The sequence below is a fragment of the Enhydra lutris genome, unplaced genomic scaffold, assembly GCF_002288905.1.
Source record: "Enhydra lutris kenyoni isolate GAN:26980312 unplaced genomic scaffold, ASM228890v2 scaffoldscaffold9, whole genome shotgun sequence".
NCBI classification, from domain to species: Eukaryota; Metazoa; Chordata; class Mammalia; order Carnivora; family Mustelidae; genus Enhydra; species Enhydra lutris.
The window spans coordinates 68,084,060-68,102,609 of record NW_019154093.1 but is presented as its reverse complement, the minus strand read 5'-3'; the positions used below and the strand labels follow the sequence as shown (position 1 = coordinate 68,102,609).

The 18,550-nt window shown below is 33.0% G+C and overlaps 1 protein-coding gene across 1 annotated transcript in view; it reads left to right on the top strand.

Annotated features, from left to right (window-relative positions):
• LOC111143017 (collagen type XI alpha 1 chain) overlaps window positions 1-18,550 on the top strand; it is a 203,687-nt gene that overhangs the window by 105,285 nt on the left and 79,852 nt on the right. The window contains exons 30-37 of the mRNA XM_022496424.1: window positions 4,783-4,836; window positions 6,377-6,484; window positions 9,195-9,248; window positions 14,106-14,159; window positions 14,292-14,336; window positions 14,486-14,539; window positions 14,663-14,707; window positions 17,873-17,926. Coding sequence (XP_022352132.1) covers window positions 4,783-4,836; window positions 6,377-6,484; window positions 9,195-9,248; window positions 14,106-14,159; window positions 14,292-14,336; window positions 14,486-14,539; window positions 14,663-14,707; window positions 17,873-17,926 — 468 coding nt within the window. The remainder of the gene's footprint in view (window positions 1-4,782; window positions 4,837-6,376; window positions 6,485-9,194; window positions 9,249-14,105; window positions 14,160-14,291; window positions 14,337-14,485; window positions 14,540-14,662; window positions 14,708-17,872; window positions 17,927-18,550) is intronic.

Genomic DNA, 18,550 nt, shown 5'->3' with positions numbered 1-18,550 from the left:
AGAATTAATCCTGTATCCTTTTTTTCTTACATGTGTTTATCTTTTATAAAATGTAGAGTTGTTTTATGAATAAATTAATTACAGGATTTACACAATATCCAGTTGTATGCATAACAGAGGAATGTTTATTCCTTTCTTTCTTTGCTAAAATCCTCCAAATTCTTAAGTTGGAATGCAGTACAAAAGGTAGAAGTACCCTAAGTCAATTGGAGGAATAGGAAGTCTTTATACATTATACTGTATGCAAAGCAAAAGTATTAATGGGAAAGAAATAAACATTAAAACTAGGCAGAAGTGGATAAAAGAATGTGGGATTTTTTATATAGCATTTGTAGTTTTCTTTGTTTGACAGAAAGAAAGAGAGAGAGACGGCAAGAGAGGGAATACAAGCAGGGGGAGTGGGAGAGGGAGAAATAGGCTTCCTGCTGAGCAGGGAACCTGAAGTTGGACTCAATCCCAGGGTCCTGGGATCATGACCTGAGCCGAAGGCAGACGCTTAATGACCGAGCCACCCAGGTGCCCCTGTACTTTGTCTTTGGACAAAGAAACTGAAATTGAGATTTTGTTTTTTACATAGATGCTTAATGTCAGTGTAGATCCCCCAAATCCTTCAGTGATTATGTTAAAATAAAATGGCATCACGCACGTCAGTATTGTTAATGCTTACTATAATATTACATTTAAAAGTTAGAGTTTAAAATAAAATATTTGTAGCTTTGTTGAAAAATTAGGGAATATAAATTTGGTTTTAAGGATAACTTTATTCCCATAGGCATGTTATACACACAGACACAGACACACACACACACACCCACACACATATACACACAGCACCTTGTGTGGATTTGACATCAATAAGGAATGGATAACAAGAAAGGATGGACTTCTATCCATTATAATTTATTTTTTTAAAAAAATAAAAAGCGACACATTGTCAAGTTATGCAGTTATATTCAGTTCTACTGTATGAAAAATGTCATGCGTTTGAAATGAACTCAGCTACTTTAATGGGAATCCCAATTCATTCTTACTATCACAGATGAACTTGAGGATATAATGTCTTGCTGAGCACAATAACTGATCAAACAGGGTTGAACTTGTAATTATTTACAGGTGGCCTGTGCACACATATATGTATCATCTCTGGAATTTTTCTTGATTTTTAAAAAATGTTTTATTTATTTATTTGAGAGAGAGAGAAACAGACAGTGAGAGAGAGCAGGAATTGGAAGGAGAGGGAGAAGTGGGCTCCTCGCCAAGCAGGGAGCCCTACTCAGGGATCAATCCCATGACCCCAGGATCATGACCTGAGCCGAAGGCAGACGTTTAACGGATTGAGTCATCCAGGCACCCCTGGAATTTTTCTTGTTAAGACATTTAAGTATCAATTCAAATTTGTCTCTGGAATAAGTGTCTTCCATTTTTTCAACTTTTTTTTTAGGAAAGCCAGTGTTTAAAGGAAAGGTGTTTAATTGGGATGGGAAAGTTGTGAGCTTGGTGGAAAAAGGGTTAGTGGCAAAATGACAGAGGTAAATAAAATTACAGATGATGAGATACATGTGAAGAGAAACAGCCAGGAAAAAGAAAATGTATACTGCTTATGTGTAGAAAAACAACTTGAGATTATTGGTTGTTTTGAATGGTATATAGTCTCAAAAGCAACAAGTAGACCTAGAGAAAAAGAATTGAAATTTTAAGTTGAGAGTGGAATTTCTGAGTTCCAATGATAGTTCTCATACTAACTGGACTGGTAAGCTGAGGCACATTGTCTCGTTTCTCTAGTTCATATTTTAAATCTGTAAAATGAGAACTTTTTCCTAAAAAAAAAAAAATCACTCAGGTATTTTTCAGCTATACTTTTTTTTAATCCTTTATTTTATTTACATCTGTTATTTTATGTAATCTAGTTTAGAAAAATTTTATATAAAAGTTAGTGGAAACTTTTTCCTAAGGATGAGTTCTCCCTATTTTCAGACTCTGAAGAATCATTAAATCTTTATGAATTTTAATACCTATTGTTTATTTTGTCTCCTGAGTACATATTATAATGGACTATCTTTAAAGAGATAAGAAAGTTGAATTTTTTTTCTTTTTACACATAACAACATTAATTGCTAACTAAAGGTGAAATAGTAAGTACCCTAACTAGGATTAAAATTCTCCATTGTTCAGATAGATGTGTTCCTTAGAACTTAAGCAACATAATCCAATGAACCAAATGGCATAGATGAATTCCTCTTTTATGCATATTCTAAAATTGTTTCCTTTTTTCTTTTCTGAAGATTAATTTAGACCTAACAGTTTTAGGACTGGAAAACTTAATAACTTGATAGTGTCACTTGTTTTTTAAAAACACCACTTGTTGTAAGGATATACCTAACATTTAAGTTATCTAATTTATTTCTTACTTGCTTCTCTACTTTATTTTCTAATTGTGAATGTATTGAAAACAAAAGTGTCACAGAAATAGCATCTAGTCTACTATGTTCTCTCCTGAAACAAAAATTTCTGCCTGGAAAAATCCCAAAAACTGTTATTGATTTTTTGACTTAGATTGCAGTATTCTTTAAACTAAATTTGGCAACTGTGTAATTACCTTTCTCTCTAGGGAGAAGGTAATGAAGACAATAGTCAATAGGAAGTTAAATGGTCATTTTCAGCTTTTAAGCCTCTATTATTGCCCAGTTGCATTCAGTACAGAGAGAATCCTACATACATGGCTACTTATAGCCAGAAAGTTGAAAACCTCATGCCTTTGTCTTAAAGGAAACTTCTAGACCTGTTAGAATTTTTAAGTTTAGGCAAGATACCAGATTGAATCCCTTTTCTAGGTTTAGGTCTCATATATTCATAATTATCTGACATTTTATGGACCTTAACATACCTTGCTAAACACACACTAAGGTGTGTTCATTTAGTAAATATCCATTTAGTTAATGTTTATTAAATATCATGGTTATAAAGGATCAAAAATGTCCTAGGCACTGGAGGTGTAGAGGCTAATTAGACAGAAATCTTTATTTCTACCATTTAGTAAAAGAAAGAACTATGATCTATTAAGTGCAGAATGGCATGTTGTTAAAATAGTAAATGCTCAGAGGGAGCCCACAGGATAGAGGGGTTAATTTTAGGGTGGGGGTTGGGTAGAGATTGAAGTCTTGAGAAATTTCATAGCAGAATTATGAACTGAGTCTTGAAAGAAGAGTAAAGGTAATCAGAGGTAGATAGAGGAGATAAAGGATTTGGAGGTGTGTATATGATAATGGCCACCAATGCAAGAATTACAAGTGGAGGAGTGCTTAGGTGGCTCAGTCCATTAAATGTCTCAGGATCCTGGGGTCCAGCCCTGTGTGTGGCTCCCTCCTCAGTGAGGAGTCTGCTTCTGTATCTGCCCCACTCTCTCAAATAAATAAATAAAATCTTTAAAAAAAAAAAAAGAATTACAAATGGAAATATAGGTAATTAAGTTTTTTCTCGTACTCAATGCCAGGGTGTCGGGTGGGGGTGAAAGGGACATTCGAGACCAAAGATAAGACTACCAAAATGAACAAACAAGGGTAGATCATGGTTAGGAGGGAGCGAGGTTGGCAGCATATATTCATTATTAGCAGTTTGGAACCATTAAGGTGCTTTAAAGTAAAAATTGATGTGATCAATTTTGTTTTTTTATAGACTTCGTTTGGCAGCAGGATGTGGAAGTCAATGTGCCAATCTTGCTATCTCTGTTCACATACTCGACCTGACATGTCCTTTCCCCAAACTCTGCAAGTCACATCATTTTCTAATTCCTAATTAAGATACTAACTTCCCTGTCAAACCTTCTTCAGTTAACTTCTTGCCTCGCTCCAAACACCGGAACCGCCACTACCACCACCACCACCACCATCATCATCATCATTTCTTTCTTCTTTGAACACCATTCTACTCCATTTGTACCAAAATTAATGCAAATGTTATACCTTCAGTTTTTATTGTTAAAACAAAAATCTCAACATACTCCGTAGTACTCTGCACAGAGTAATGCTCAATTAATGCTATTGAAAAATTAAATGGTTATTCCTTAGCAATTTATTTTTTATTTAATTTTCTTGAAATTAAAAGACAGCAAGTTTGTTCATAAAGCTTAGTTTTAAAAGTCTGGAATGAAATATTGCCAGAATCAAAATATCTGCTCTCTTTAATTAAAGAAGGCCCAATTCTCAGTATTACTGGTCTGTTGTGATAATGAGCATTCTCGGTGTACATGTAAAAGATAATAACGGTTTACTTATTCTTTATCTGAAAAGAGATTGTAATATAGAACACAAGTTGAGCTAGAAGGCACTTATCTAAAGGACAGGATACAAAATACATGATATAATATTCTTTGGTATGAATTAGTAAATTTAGAGGTAAAGACATTTTATTTGGTAGTCAAATGTTCTTGTATTCCAAAGTTAAAATGATAATTTTTAAATTATTTAAATATTTACTCTTTCTTTGTTCAAATGGCATAGGATATATGCTGTTATAAAGAGAATGGTTATTTTTCCCATAAGATAAGGAAGATTTAATGGACACATTTGAGAAAAATTTCCTAGAATAACTTAGAGCCATGTAACAATAGAAAATGAGAGGATATGGGTGATAAAGGTTAAAATAGGCAGAAGGAAGTTTTACAACATGATTCACATTTCTCAGAACAATTTTCCCTAAATTATCATTGTTCATATTTTATATAGCCATATTTTAGATTCATTCAAACAAATCATTTAACACTTGTTTTATTACTTCTGTTTTTAGGGTGAAGATGGTTTTCCAGGATTCAAAGGTGACATGGGTCTTAAAGGTGATAGAGTAAGTAAGAAGAAAATTCATACCAGAACATAAACTTATGTGTATATGTATGTGTGCTGTGTGTATGTATAATCTTATATTTAAATATAGCAAGCACAGGATAAATGAAGATATTCATACTATCTGAGACTTTGCTTCTTTGGTTTTATATGAAAATTAGACATGTGAGTTTTTATGGAGGCAATATAGTCTTTCAGGTATTATATTAAATTTCCATGTGTTCTGTAGCCTATACGCATGTGTGTATATAAAGTTGACTAGTATTGTTTATAAATTTGTTTCTAAATTGATGCTCAAATTGCTTAAAAGGTGTAGCTTAATAGGTTTCTTCTAAATTTTGTAGTGAGATGTGTTGCTTGGAAACCATATATCTGCAACTTTCTTGAACTTCCATTATTAGTGAGCTTGAATTCTTGATTGAAAAAGTGGTATATTTTTTTTCTGGTAATGAGTGTCTAGAAAACAAGCAAAAATCTGAGTTCCCCAAAGTAAACTAAGCTGTGTTTTATTGGGAAAAATTATTTTATATCTAACACAATAATACCTAATATCAAAGAAGCATACTGCAGAATATTTTTGTTTCGCTAAAAAGTATGTAACATCTGTTTCCAGAATGGGGTAATAACTTACACATTTCAAGGTGAAAACCAAAGGCTAAAATGGAGACATTTTTCTTGTGTTCCAAACAGTGATTTCCAAAATTGCTATTGTCAGAAAGGAAAATTACTTTTTCCTCCTAACCTGCTAGGTTCTTAGGCTGGGGACCCGTAGAATTAGATTGACAAAAGACAGATTAACAAGAGAACAACAAACAGAAGATTTCTAGCATTTGCTTCATGCTTACACACGGGAGCACTCCATGATAATTAACTTGAAGTGGTGGTTAGAATGTGGGCTTATCTCACGTTTTAGCAAAGCACGAATGCATTTTTAGAGACATGACAAGGAAAAGGACTTTGAGTTTGTAGGACTGCAAATTGTAGGAAGGAAGACATATGGAAAAGCAATTAGATAAAGGCTAATTAATAGAGTTTGTCATATAGATTCCTCTGGTGTCTAGCAGTCTCCAGTGATTAACTTGTCCTTTGTTGTAGAGAGGGGAGGGATGGCTCCTTTGCAAATTTGTACCTTGCTTTTAGCATCTTCTCTTGCTTCTGCTTCTTCTCAGTTGCCTTCAACTCAAAATAATCTTCACGCCCAAGTGGCATATTTTGGGGTTGATTATTCTGCCACCCTCCACAATCTAACCATGATTTTTACTTTTTTCTTTCTTTCTGCAACACAGATGCATTAAAATTACTTTACTATGAAACATGGTAACACTGGACTTCTGTAGGTTTTCAAATGTCAGACGATATTAAGTTGTTTACTTACTAATGGAAAGATTGATGAAATCAAAGATTTTCACACCTCTTTGTCCTAAATAAAAAATGAGTCAACAAATGAGGAGTTGGAAAATACGACTTTTTGATACACTATAATTTCTATTATTCAGTCTCCAATGTATTTTAAATCATAAGAATATTCCTCTGTGTTTCAGGGAGAAGTTGGTCAAGTAGGTCCAAGAGGAGAAGATGGCCCCGAAGGACCCAAAGGTCGAGCAGGTCCAACTGGAGACCCTGGTCCTTCTGGTCAAGCAGGAGAAAAGGTCAGTGAACAACTTTAAATTCCCAGGTGCTCTTGCAGATGATGTTTCATTGTCATTTAAAAATATTTTTAGTCATCCATGTCAGAAATCTAGAGGATTCTATGACATTTCAAGCATATCCATTTACTATTAGGAGTATAACCATGAAATGGGTCCATTATCCTTTTTCACTCTCCCTTGTTGTCCATCCCCTCTGTTCTCCTTGGCCATGTAGAATCAGCAGCAATTTAAGCTCTTCCACATTAGAAGCTAAGAATTTGAGTTTGATTAACAAAGAATCAAAAAATCAATGAAAGATGGGCAGCTTATGGTTTTGGAAGAAGTAGAATCATCTTTGCTCCTCAAGCCAAAATGTACACTTTCTATTTTTTTCACACAAACATGCATTTCACTGAGCAAGTGTTTTTAAAAAATGCTGTTGTCCAAGCCCAACTTCAGAAGACTTTAATTTTAGTATGGGGTTAACATAAGCATTGCTATCTTTTAAAACATCCCCAGATAATTCTAATACTCATTGGTTTCATAGCCATCGTGCTGTATGTAATATGTCAAAAAATATTTTCAACCATTACATTTATATTTACATTTAATATTACACAACATTGAAATTATGCCTTCATAGAGTATTTAGTGATGTAAACACCTTATAAATGTAACTATGACGTTAAATTGAGAAAGAACAAGAAATGTCTGTGGCAAGTGTTATCCTATTGCATACACTAAAGGAAAATATAAATAATAATTATTTTTTGGTGTAATTCAGATGATTTCCTTTCTTATAATATGTATATCTACTTTCCAAATTTTCTGTATTGAGCCCTTCATTATTCTATAAAAAAACGGAAATTCCATGCCACTTAAGACATTTTTAATTTCCCTTCTTGCCATCGTGTCTCAGAAGAAAAATGTATGAAAAAATATATGAAGAAAAAATGATTCACACACTGTGATTAGAAAAGTAAGAAAACATTTCCTCATGTCATTAGGACTCCTGATGTAGTGGTTCTTCTACAGTTTCACCCTCCCAACTGCCAACTGTGAACTGCTGCATAATGTTATTGTGTTTAGGCAGGGGAAGGAAAGAATGGGCAAAAATAAGGGCTTACAAGGCCCGATGACCCTTCCACTTCAAGTACTCCCATGCCAATAGCTGTAGATTATTCTGAACCTTCCTCTTGTAAATGATTCCCCCTCTCTTCAGAAGCATCAGTACTTTATCCCACAGTTCTTCATTTTTAGTATTTCATTATTATTTTCCCTTTATTGAAGTTGCCTATCACCATATTGAAAATGCAAACAAATTTTCTGTTTGGATTTATTTTGGAATGACTTTAAAGTGAATAAGAGTTTATATTATAATACAGTAATTAACATAGGACACAAAGGCTTTGTGATCGTAATTAGAGAATTTCATCAACCTTGAAATAAGTGACATAAAACAGATATGATACTTAATATATCCAAAGGGACATCATTATAAGCAAGATTCTTAGGGCTTGTTTGCATATTTTCCATCTGAAGGCTTCTTACCTATGCAATGTTGATCTTGAATCAGACAACTCTTTAGTTCAATCTCTAATAACAGGATCATAAACTATATTCCTGTTTTCTTGCCTTGATTTATCTAGTAAAATATTTATTGTTTATAAAGTTACTGTTCATCTTTTACCATTATATGTAGTTATCTGGATTTTTGTTTTTGTTCTTATTTTGTTTAAATATATATTGGAAATAATGGTACTATGTGCTTACTAATGTCTAAGAGTTTGGTAAATAATATTTTATATATGAACTGCGCTTTTATAAAATCTTGAGGAAAATAAATCACAGTAAAATTCCACAAACATATTTGATTTAAGTCATTCAATTTAATTTAATTTTCTCTCTGCCTGTATTTTGAAATTAATGCTTTGTTCTAGGAGCAATTTTCTTAGTGTAACACTTTAAACCTCTTGGTATTTGTTACACTTCTTTGGACTTTGCTGTAATTCACCATTTGTTTTAGCACTTTTAGATTGAAAGGCAATATTGCACTGGAACAAAATTTTGGTTCATTTAAGTCCTCACCTGCACAAATTAATGCTCGACAATAGTCATCATTATTTAGCTGTAATTTGCAACATTTGATATATCTATTAACCCAGATTTATACAGAATTTTGAATAAAAGAAGAAACGTTGCTCAAAAATTAGGTCAGGATTTCTTGTATAGTTATTTAAATTATTCAGTGAGAAATGGTTAAATAACTCATGATTGCTTGCTTTATATTTACAATGAGAAATGAAATAATTTTATCAAAAAGATGTACTTTAATTGAAATGATAAAATCTAAATGTAGTTCTAACTACATCAACTAATTTTAAATAGTTTTAATGTTGAAAAACTTAGGCGTTTTCTTTATTCCTGCTTGAGAGTTCAGAAGGAGCCCTAGAATTCTCTTTAGCTCAGGGTTCTGTGTCCCCAAATAAGGCACAGTCACTTACACAGAAGTTAGCAAACACTATAGAATTAGAAATATGTCCAAAGCAATTTTTCCCTATTCAAATGAGGAAATACAATGTAAGTAAACTATGGTGAAAACTTGCAAATCTTCCTTTCTGATATTCATATATGTGGTTCTGACTTTTAGAAAAATCACTAAACTCATAATTGGAGCTTAATTTGACTTAGAATTTTTATTTGTCATTATTATTATTTTTTTAAACTTTAGGGGAAACTCGGTGTTCCAGGATTACCAGGATATCCAGGGAGACAAGGTCCAAAGGTAAAACAATTAGCTTGATTTTTTCTACATTTGTAGAAATTAATCACATGTAATTACCTTTCAGTTTGTAACCTAAAGATGATAAATCCTTAAAATATAATTTCATAAGGGAAAGACATGGGGTATGTGGGTACCTGGTGCTCAGGGAGTTCAGAGATCCTAGGTGATTATGGATTGATGGATTTTAGCATGCAGGGTCATGAAAGGAAAGCATAGTCAGTTACTTCCAGGGTGACATCCTAGTATATCTAAAAGTTATAATGGGGATGATAGGTGATGCAGAATAGCTTTTGATTTCATTTCTAGTACTCTAAGGGTTGGAATTTCCACTTGTAGCTTAAAAAAAAAAAAGAATTGCAGTACATGTTTCATCATCTTTATTTTGCCTCATTTCCACAGTGTTTATTTGTTTCCTAGGGCTACTGTAACAAATCTCTACAGACTTGGCGACTTAAAACAATGGAGATTTACTATCTTATAGTTCCTGAGACCAGAAGCCTAAAATCAAGGTGTCAGCAGGGTCCCCAGCCCCTCCAAAAGCTCTAGGGGAGAGTCTGTCTTTGCCTCTTCTAGTTTCTTTAGCCCAGGGAGGTCCTTGGTTTGTGTCTGCATATCTGTAATCTCTACTACCTTCACATAGCCTTTTTTTTTTCTCTATGTCTTTTCTTCTGTCTCTTATAAAGACACTTGTCTTTATACTTAGGGACCACCTGGATAATCCAGGATGAACTCATTTCAAGATCCTTCACTTAATTTACATCTATGAAGACCTCTTTTTCCAAATAAGGCAACATTCAAGTCCCAGAGATTTGAATATTGGATATATTGATTTGGGGCCACCATTCAATCTATTACAGAACTCAAGTGCTACTTTTAACTATTTGAAATATACATATTTTAAGCATAAAGTTGGATGGTTTTAAAAATAGGTTTACTTTGGTGTACTACTTTTCCTCAAGCTAATCCTAAAACTTTGTCAAGGCTGCACTTCATGTATTGACTAGTTAATTAAAGTGGTTAAATAAAGGGCTCCTGGGTGGCTCAGTGGGTTAAAGCCTCTGCCTTCAGCTCGGGTCATGATCCCAGGGTCCTGGGATCAAGTCCCGCATTGGGCTCTCTGCTCAGCAGGGAGCCTGCTTCTCCATCTCTCTCTGCCTGCCTTTCTGCCTACTTGTGATCTCTGTCTGTCAAATAAATAAATAAAATCTTTAAAAAAAATAAGTGGTTAAATAAATTAATACATACATTTTGGTTATTACTGTTAAGATGGGTATATGCCCATGAGATTATCTACCTATCTATCATCTATCTATTTCTATCTTTCTATCTCTCTATTTCCTTTTCCTCCCTCTGTTTGACCCATTCATGCTTGACAGGTATAGTACATGAGGATAAATCCTATTTATATAATAATCCCCAAACATATTTATTAATAAGTTTCACAGATAATCATTGGGAAACCAGAACGTCCTTCCTCTTGACAAATGTGAACTGCATAATATTTGTGTTTATTCATTGTCATGTGATGACAATATATTAGGCTTGCTGTGTGTGGCTTTGTTTTATAATTTTTTCATTGGGTTTCTAGAAAATATGCATTTCCTTGTAGAGTAAGAAGTAAACATATACTTGAGCTCTTCTAAAATGAGAGTCAATTCATTTGTGATTTAAGAATAACAGGAGCATCATTTAAAGGTTTCTAGCTACATTTAGAACACTGATTAGCAAGTTTTACCTTTTAAATATTGTCTCTAATACACTGCTGTGTTTCCTAGCTTATTTCCTCTCAAATATCAAGCATTTTCAAAAGTATTATGTAAAAAAAGACATTCCCTGCAAAACCCACAACCTTAACCTATCCTTAGATTGCTTGAAGAGTTCTTGATCTAATTACCACATTGAACTGCAGTTGTGGAGTTTTGATTTAAAAACAGAAAACTGTCATATTACTTGAATGAACACAATATTCCTTTATTTGACATTCTTATTTTCTTCTGTTTTTTTTTTCCTAAGACAGTACTCTGTTCAATATTCTTTGAGTTACTTTTATTAACAAAATACAACAGAATAACTGGAGAGAAATGTTTCTTCCTAGAGGAATCAAACATTTTTCTTTACTCTTTAGCCAAAATGTCTGAAACTTTGGTTTTTATTTTTTTAATATTACTTTTCGCTATAACAACTTTCTTATGATCAAAAATGATTTATGTTTTTGATCCCAAAACAAAAAATAATGGGGTCATCAAAGATCAAAGATAGCTTTACATTTTTTTCCTATGTGGAAACTAATGAATTTTGAATAGATTTAAATCTGTATTGTACTAAAAGTGAAATTTGGCTGCTAATCTCTTTTAGGCGATTTAAGGACTATAATTAGACAATGTAACTTATTTGATAACTTTCTAACAATATAAATCACAATGGATATTTGAAAGTTGCACCTCTGTAAGTACTATAAAATGATAGTTCAAAAAGTAAAATCTATTTTAACATAGGATTCTTTATATTTAAAACAGCATTCAAATAATTTTGAAAGTTTCACAGTTAGTGGGCCAATTTCATCATTAGCTTTTGACTTTTGGGCATTTGTTTGCTGTTTGTTCTTTCCATTTAAAAGCATTATAATGCTTTTTCATGGGAATTGTATATTTTGGTGGTAACCCCTTATGTGAGAAAAGAGGAAGAATATGCCCATATATTATAAACTCTTTAGTTGGTGGTTTGGGCATTTTTATTCTTTTCCTATAAGTTGCTTAGAGCAGAAACTATGTAAGAAAATAAATTTATTAAAAATAAAATTGATGCATAGAGCAATTTGTTTTGAGTCTCTATAAATATGATTAGTTATCTATTCCACTCAAGACAGAAATGAGTATTTGTTCTCAAATAAAATCTGATAGAGTAGATTATTTCCATGTTGGATTATAGTCGTTTGTCAGGTTCTTAGAGTAGTCACACAGTAATACTCTACCAGATCTAACTTTCTGATTCTCCATAGAGAAAGAGCAATGGCTTTGAAAGCCCTTTAAAAAATGTAATTTGCAGACATTATTTCCCCATTATGTGAACATTACATGTCCTAACAATTGTCCTCAGGTGAATCACTTAGTAATCTCTATAGACATGAATTAGAATATATTGGGAAGTGGGTCATAAGAGGAAGGTTAGCAGTAACTACCAGGGGTTAGTGTTTTGATCATCAGCTCCCATAAGCCTCCACATACGATTTTCATGAGTTGTGGAGGAGATACAATTGGTATCTGTTGTATATATCACCTGGAGAAATGGTTTAAAATGCAGGTTCCTGGGGCGCCTGGGTGGCTCAGTGGGTTAAAGCCTCTGCCTTCAGCTCGGGTCATGATGCCAGGGTCCTGGGATCGAGCCCCGCATTGGGCTCTCTGCTCAGCAGGGAGCCTGCTTCCTCCCTTCTCACTCTCTGCCTGCCTCTCTGCCTACTTGTGATCTGTCTGTCAAAAAAATAAATAAAATCTGTAAAAAAATAAATAAATAAAATGCAGGTTCCTGGATCCTGCTGCCAGAGAGATATAGATCCTGATAGTATGGAATCACTCTGGATTATTCTGTTGTGGAGGGGCCACATGTCCCTTGGAGAAATATTATTTTAGGGGTAATTCAATCGAAATGAATGGAAGGATAAAAAAGTAGGAAATGGATTCAAGTCAAAGAAGGCTTTGTTACATTTCCCTTAACGTGGGGAAGTGTCTACTACTCTTTGCTAGATACTTTACACGTTACTGCATTTCATTTGTGTAGTGGTCTGGACAGGAAAAGTGAGTATTTGGAAGCCCTCTCAACCCTTTCCAGAGTCTCATAGTTAGCAAGTTGAGGAGAAAGGATCTGACCCTTAATCTGTTCTGTTTCATGATTCAGTGATGGGGCAAACCAATCACAGTCATGTTCAAAAGAATCTCTGAACAGATGAAAATCTGGACATAGGCACTAGGCGAAATGGGAGAATTATATTCCATCTGTAAAATGTGGCTGTTTGTGGATGAAATGACATGATGCCTTTACTGTGCTTATTACATCTCTATATAACCAGTATTTATTGTTATCTACTATTATCATTTTTATACCTTGCCTTTCTTTATCCCAACCTCCCACAAATTCAAAGTGCCTATAAGATGTGGGTAAGTGCCCTCGTTTTGCATGATAAAAGACTATGCTCAAAGAGGATAAGTAATGTACCCAGCTTACGTAGGTGAATGTATGATAAACATAAGTCTTGAAGTCATGTCTTTGGAATTCCAAAAACAGGATTTTAATGCTAGGCTTCCTGACTTAGACTCTCAGCTAGATCTAACCACAGTCAAACATCAAATGGAAAAGGTGGAAGAAGATTGTTAGTCTTTATGATTTTATTTAGTTCTAAAGGTAGAACTAAATATAAACTAAAATTAAAAATGTTAAAAATAAACTAAAAAGTGATAAATATGCAAATACAATAATGTTAATTCAGGAAAACTTTTATAAAAATCCTATTTTAACATCTAATTATTCATGCTCATGATATAGAATTGTAAGTCAAAATTTTTCTATCTAAAATGTCCTTTAATTGCTATTTTCTAATATGAGAAATGATATCTGAATAATTATTTTAAAGTTAAAAACTGAAATTTTTTTTTATCAATTCATGCTTTCAATGCTTCTAGGATCTCAGATGTCACTGTAAGTTCATTTTCAAATAGATTCATAGAAGTTGTACAGTATCTTAAAATTCTGTGTCTGATTTAAATATTACCAGCTTGTGAGACTCCGTGTGTTCCAAGAGGTTTGCAGCCTATGGCTAAAAATATTAGTTACCATGCTCATTGTTTCTTGCTTTTATTCTTGTAGGGTTCCACGGGATTTCCTGGGTTTCCAGGTGCCAATGGAGAGAAAGGTGCACGGGTATGATATATAAGCATATTCCCTTAAACTCTGGAATTTAATGTTCTTGAATGAGTACCTATCACTTGGCACTCGACTCACAGTGGACTGTGATTTGCTACATACTGAAACTGTTTAAACTGTCTTTGGCAGGGTGTCGCTGGCAAACCAGGCCCTCGGGGTCAACGTGGTCCAACGGTGGGTGCCTTGATTTAAAAATCATGCTTTTCATTTTTCGGTCTGGATTTAATTTTCCAAGATAATTCTCTTCGAAAATACACACTGGTCCTCTGCTTTTGGATGTACTTGGCACTGGATCAGTTTTCATCTTTTGCTCTCCCGTGCAGGGTCCTCGAGGTTCCAGAGGCGCGAGAGGTCCCACTGGGAAACCTGGCCCAAAGGTATTCTGAGTACTCCTTCCATTCGGGTTTGTTCTCCGTTCCTCTTCCAGAGGATGAAAGTTAGGAGAAGTAATCAAAACTGATTTTTCTTTTCTTTTCTTTTTTTTGTTGTTGTTGTTATAGGGCACTTCAGGCGGTGATGGCCCTCCAGGCCCTCCTGGTGAAAGAGTAAGTATGACACAGTAACATAAAATAAAATTAATATTAATAGTTTGCAAGTGTTTACATTTCTGGGAAAAGGTACTAATGTCTGCAAATGGATGGGCACAGTGATTTGCAAAATCTAGTCAGAGTTTAAAAATTCCTCTATTTTTCATTGACTTCTTTTTAAGAAAAGCAGAATCCGTTATGTACTACTAATTTTGTTATCAAAATGAGAGTAATATTGTGCATAATTGCCCTATGATGTCACTTTTAAACTCAAGCCAAAACAATTTTTTTTTTTTAAATATCTGTATAACACCTGCATCTTCTCCTTCACTCTCCTTGCTTTTCTTATTGATATTCATTTTGTCCATAGCTCTGGAAGCAGCATTGTGCTGGTAAAATGCAAGCTCCCAGTAGCCATTAAGTCACAATCGATACACATTCAAATCAAGATAAAACATCTATTCCAGTAAATAGAAAAACTATTTAGTAAATTGATTTTCAATTGATACAAAATAAAGCTAAATATACATGAATAAGCATGCCCTTTATTTGTTTTCTTTTGGCAAAATACAGCATTTTTGTAGCCAGAGTTTTTGAAAGCTATCTTCTTTAAATAATTTTAAATATTAATTCTGTGTCACTTTTAAGGAAATTAGATTCACTTCTTCATATTCTATAGCAATGTTCGGGATTATCCCTATTATATCCTACTTTTCTGCAAAGGATTTTACCTGTCATAAACTATTTAGTTATGTCTTAGGCATAGTTGATAAATGATAGAAATAACATCATCAAAATATATGACTTGGGAAGTTTAGAGAGAGAGTTTTGTAGTACCTTGAAACTAGACTAGAAATGGTAATACCTATTTTTGCCCATGACTTCTTTAATAATATATTTGTTTATAAATATACATAGTATTATATGTACATATTATATACATGGCTTAGGATATTTTATATATATAGGAATACACACACACACACACACTCATTAGGGTACTCTGCAATTTAATATAATTCCTCGTACTCATGATTTGCAGATCATGGATGTCTGTTATTAAAGATTTAGCTCATAGCTTTTATTTGGGTCTAGATCACCAAATTAAGCAAAAGCAAAACAAAAACAAAGAAGAGAACTAAGAAACTCAATTTTTACATAAATAACAGAGTAGTTTGGGTTTAAGCATGTCCCTTGCAATATTTAGGACATATTAAAATTATTCCTTATTTATCTAAAATTCAAATTTCACTGACACTACGTATTTTATCTGGGAACCCTGATTGAGTTCCAATAGTATCTTTATACTGAGTATGTATTTTCCACTTCAACTGGAAACTATTTTGATTAATACAGACAGAACATATAAATACTTTTTGTGGAATTTTATAAAGACCCACTTTCTCTTTATATTCTCTAGAGAAGTGATTTTTGAAAGCTTTTTCATTAAAAAAATTTAAATTCAAAATCAAATTTTATTTGAAAAGGAACCAAAATATAGAAAGCAAAGAAATGACATTTTAAGAAATTAGAAAAATTGAGCTTGCTAAATTGACCTAAAAAATAATACTTTTAAAATTTTGTATTTAAAATAAAATTGTGTTTGTAATATTCTTAAGTTATTATGATAGATCCTGAAGAATGATAGTTTTGTACTTTATTAAGAATACCAAAATCTGTGAGTCCCAAAGTTGCCCAGCGTTTTGGGTAAACACACTGATATCTATTTATTTAATGACATGTCTAAATTTGAAGTTTCTTTTTGATTTTAAGATGAGATGCTGGTAATAACAATAATTTGTGATGATTTCTGAACTAGTGTTGGCTTAAAAATGGTAATATTTCCCTTGGAAAAACTAAACTGATAAATTGAAAAGAATAAATTCTATTAAATACTAATTTTAGTGAACTTTATTTTTTATTTAAATATAAATAAATCCTATTCTAGTTGAGTTAATTAAATCTTATTTATATTTTCTTCCATTTTATATTTATTTTAGGAATATAATTATTATGTTCTGGGAACGGAAAGGATTATTTTAGCAATTATTTTGCTGTCTCTATAGTAAAGTTTACTTTTTGCATTTTAAAGATGTGTAAATATGAGTGTTGAATAATGTAGTTAATTAAGCATCAAGTTAAGAACAATATTATGAATGTATATTTGGATTGAATGTTAATGGGAATGATGATACAATATGTTTTTATCTTGTCTACCAAGAAGTTTATATGTGAGTAAAATGAGATATTGACATTTTCAGAAAATAAATTTTAAATATAGAAATGAGTTAAAGGCCTTTCTGAATTAGCCACTTGTTTCTTTCTTTTAGTTTTGTTTGACTGGAGTCAGAACATTTATAGAGTCAATTTTAAAAATAACTTTTTGGGAGAGGGCTATGGAATTGAGATACTCTCTGTTTGGGGATGTTTCCAACCAATGTTAAAAGTCCAGCAAACCATGAGAGACTGTGGACTCTGAGAAACAAACTGAGGGTTTTGAAGGGGAAGGGGGTGGGAAGTTGGGTGAGTCTGGTGGTGGGTATTATGGAGGGCAAGTATTGCATGGAACACTGGGTGTGGTGCATAAACAATGAATTTTGGAACACTGAAAGGAAATAAAATAAAATAAAATTGGGGGGGGGAAAGTCCAGCATCTGTGGAACTTTTTGATACATGTATGTTCATCTATGTTCTTTTAAAATTTTTTAAAGTTTATTTATTTATTTATTTGACACAGAGAGAAAGGTCACAAGTAGGCAGAGAGGCAGGCAGAGAGAGAGGGGGAAACAGGCTTGCCACTAAGCAGAGCCCAATGCAGGGCTTGATCCCAGGACCCTGAACGCATGATCTGAGCTGAAGGCAGAGGCTTAACCCACTGAGCCACCCAGGTGCCCCTCAGTTCACTTTTAATATGAATTATAAATATAAAATAAATATAAATATAAATGTTTACAGTTTTCTTGATTTAAGACCATTGATGTGTGTGCTTTTGCGTACTGAATAATGTGAAAAATCATGCATTTAGCTTTTAGATTAGCATAGATTAGCCTGTTGCATTGCCTCAGCTCTGTCATTACGGTGAAGAAGCTATATGTTATGTTTTGGTTCATCTGTAGAAATAAACAGTAAAGATGTATCTTTCAATGCATATTCCTAAATTTCTTCACTGCTTTTTCTTTTCAGGGCCCTCAAGGACCTCAGGGTCCAGTTGGATTCCCTGGACCAAAAGGCCCTCCTGTAAGTGCCATAGGTTTTCTTTATCTTTCTCCATTAGACAATGTTTCCAAATTCTTGAGAGTCATGGTTTTATTTTAAATAATTTTTAGATACAAATTTTGATCAAAATTCTAATAAAAACAAAATTGCAATTCATAGTGTCAAAGAATGTACATTTTTCAATTTGTTTAACTTATTCAGTTTTCAGTTTATTGAGTGTTTCTGATGTAATTCAAAAATATCTTAGTAAATATCCTTTAAAAGTATATTAAAGATGGAAAAAACATGCATGGGTGTTATTCTCTCCAATACTCCTCTCCTGCAATGGATATTATTGATGGCTTTAAAAATTACTACTGATTGTTAAATATTTATTTTATCAGTATTTCTCTTTTGTCTTCCATCACCCAATGTATTTGTCAAAATGTCACTTCCTAAATATTCTGACATTACTTACATCTCATTATAATTTATTTGTATTTATTATTTTTGTCTCCATAATGCATTCTTTTAAACAATGTAATGCTAACCCTTCTTGATTTATACCCCCTTTTTATATAATTTGCTGAGATATTCAAAGAGCTTCACAAAGTTAACTGAAATCCTTTATTCTCATACTTAAATATTCATGGAAACATAGGACAT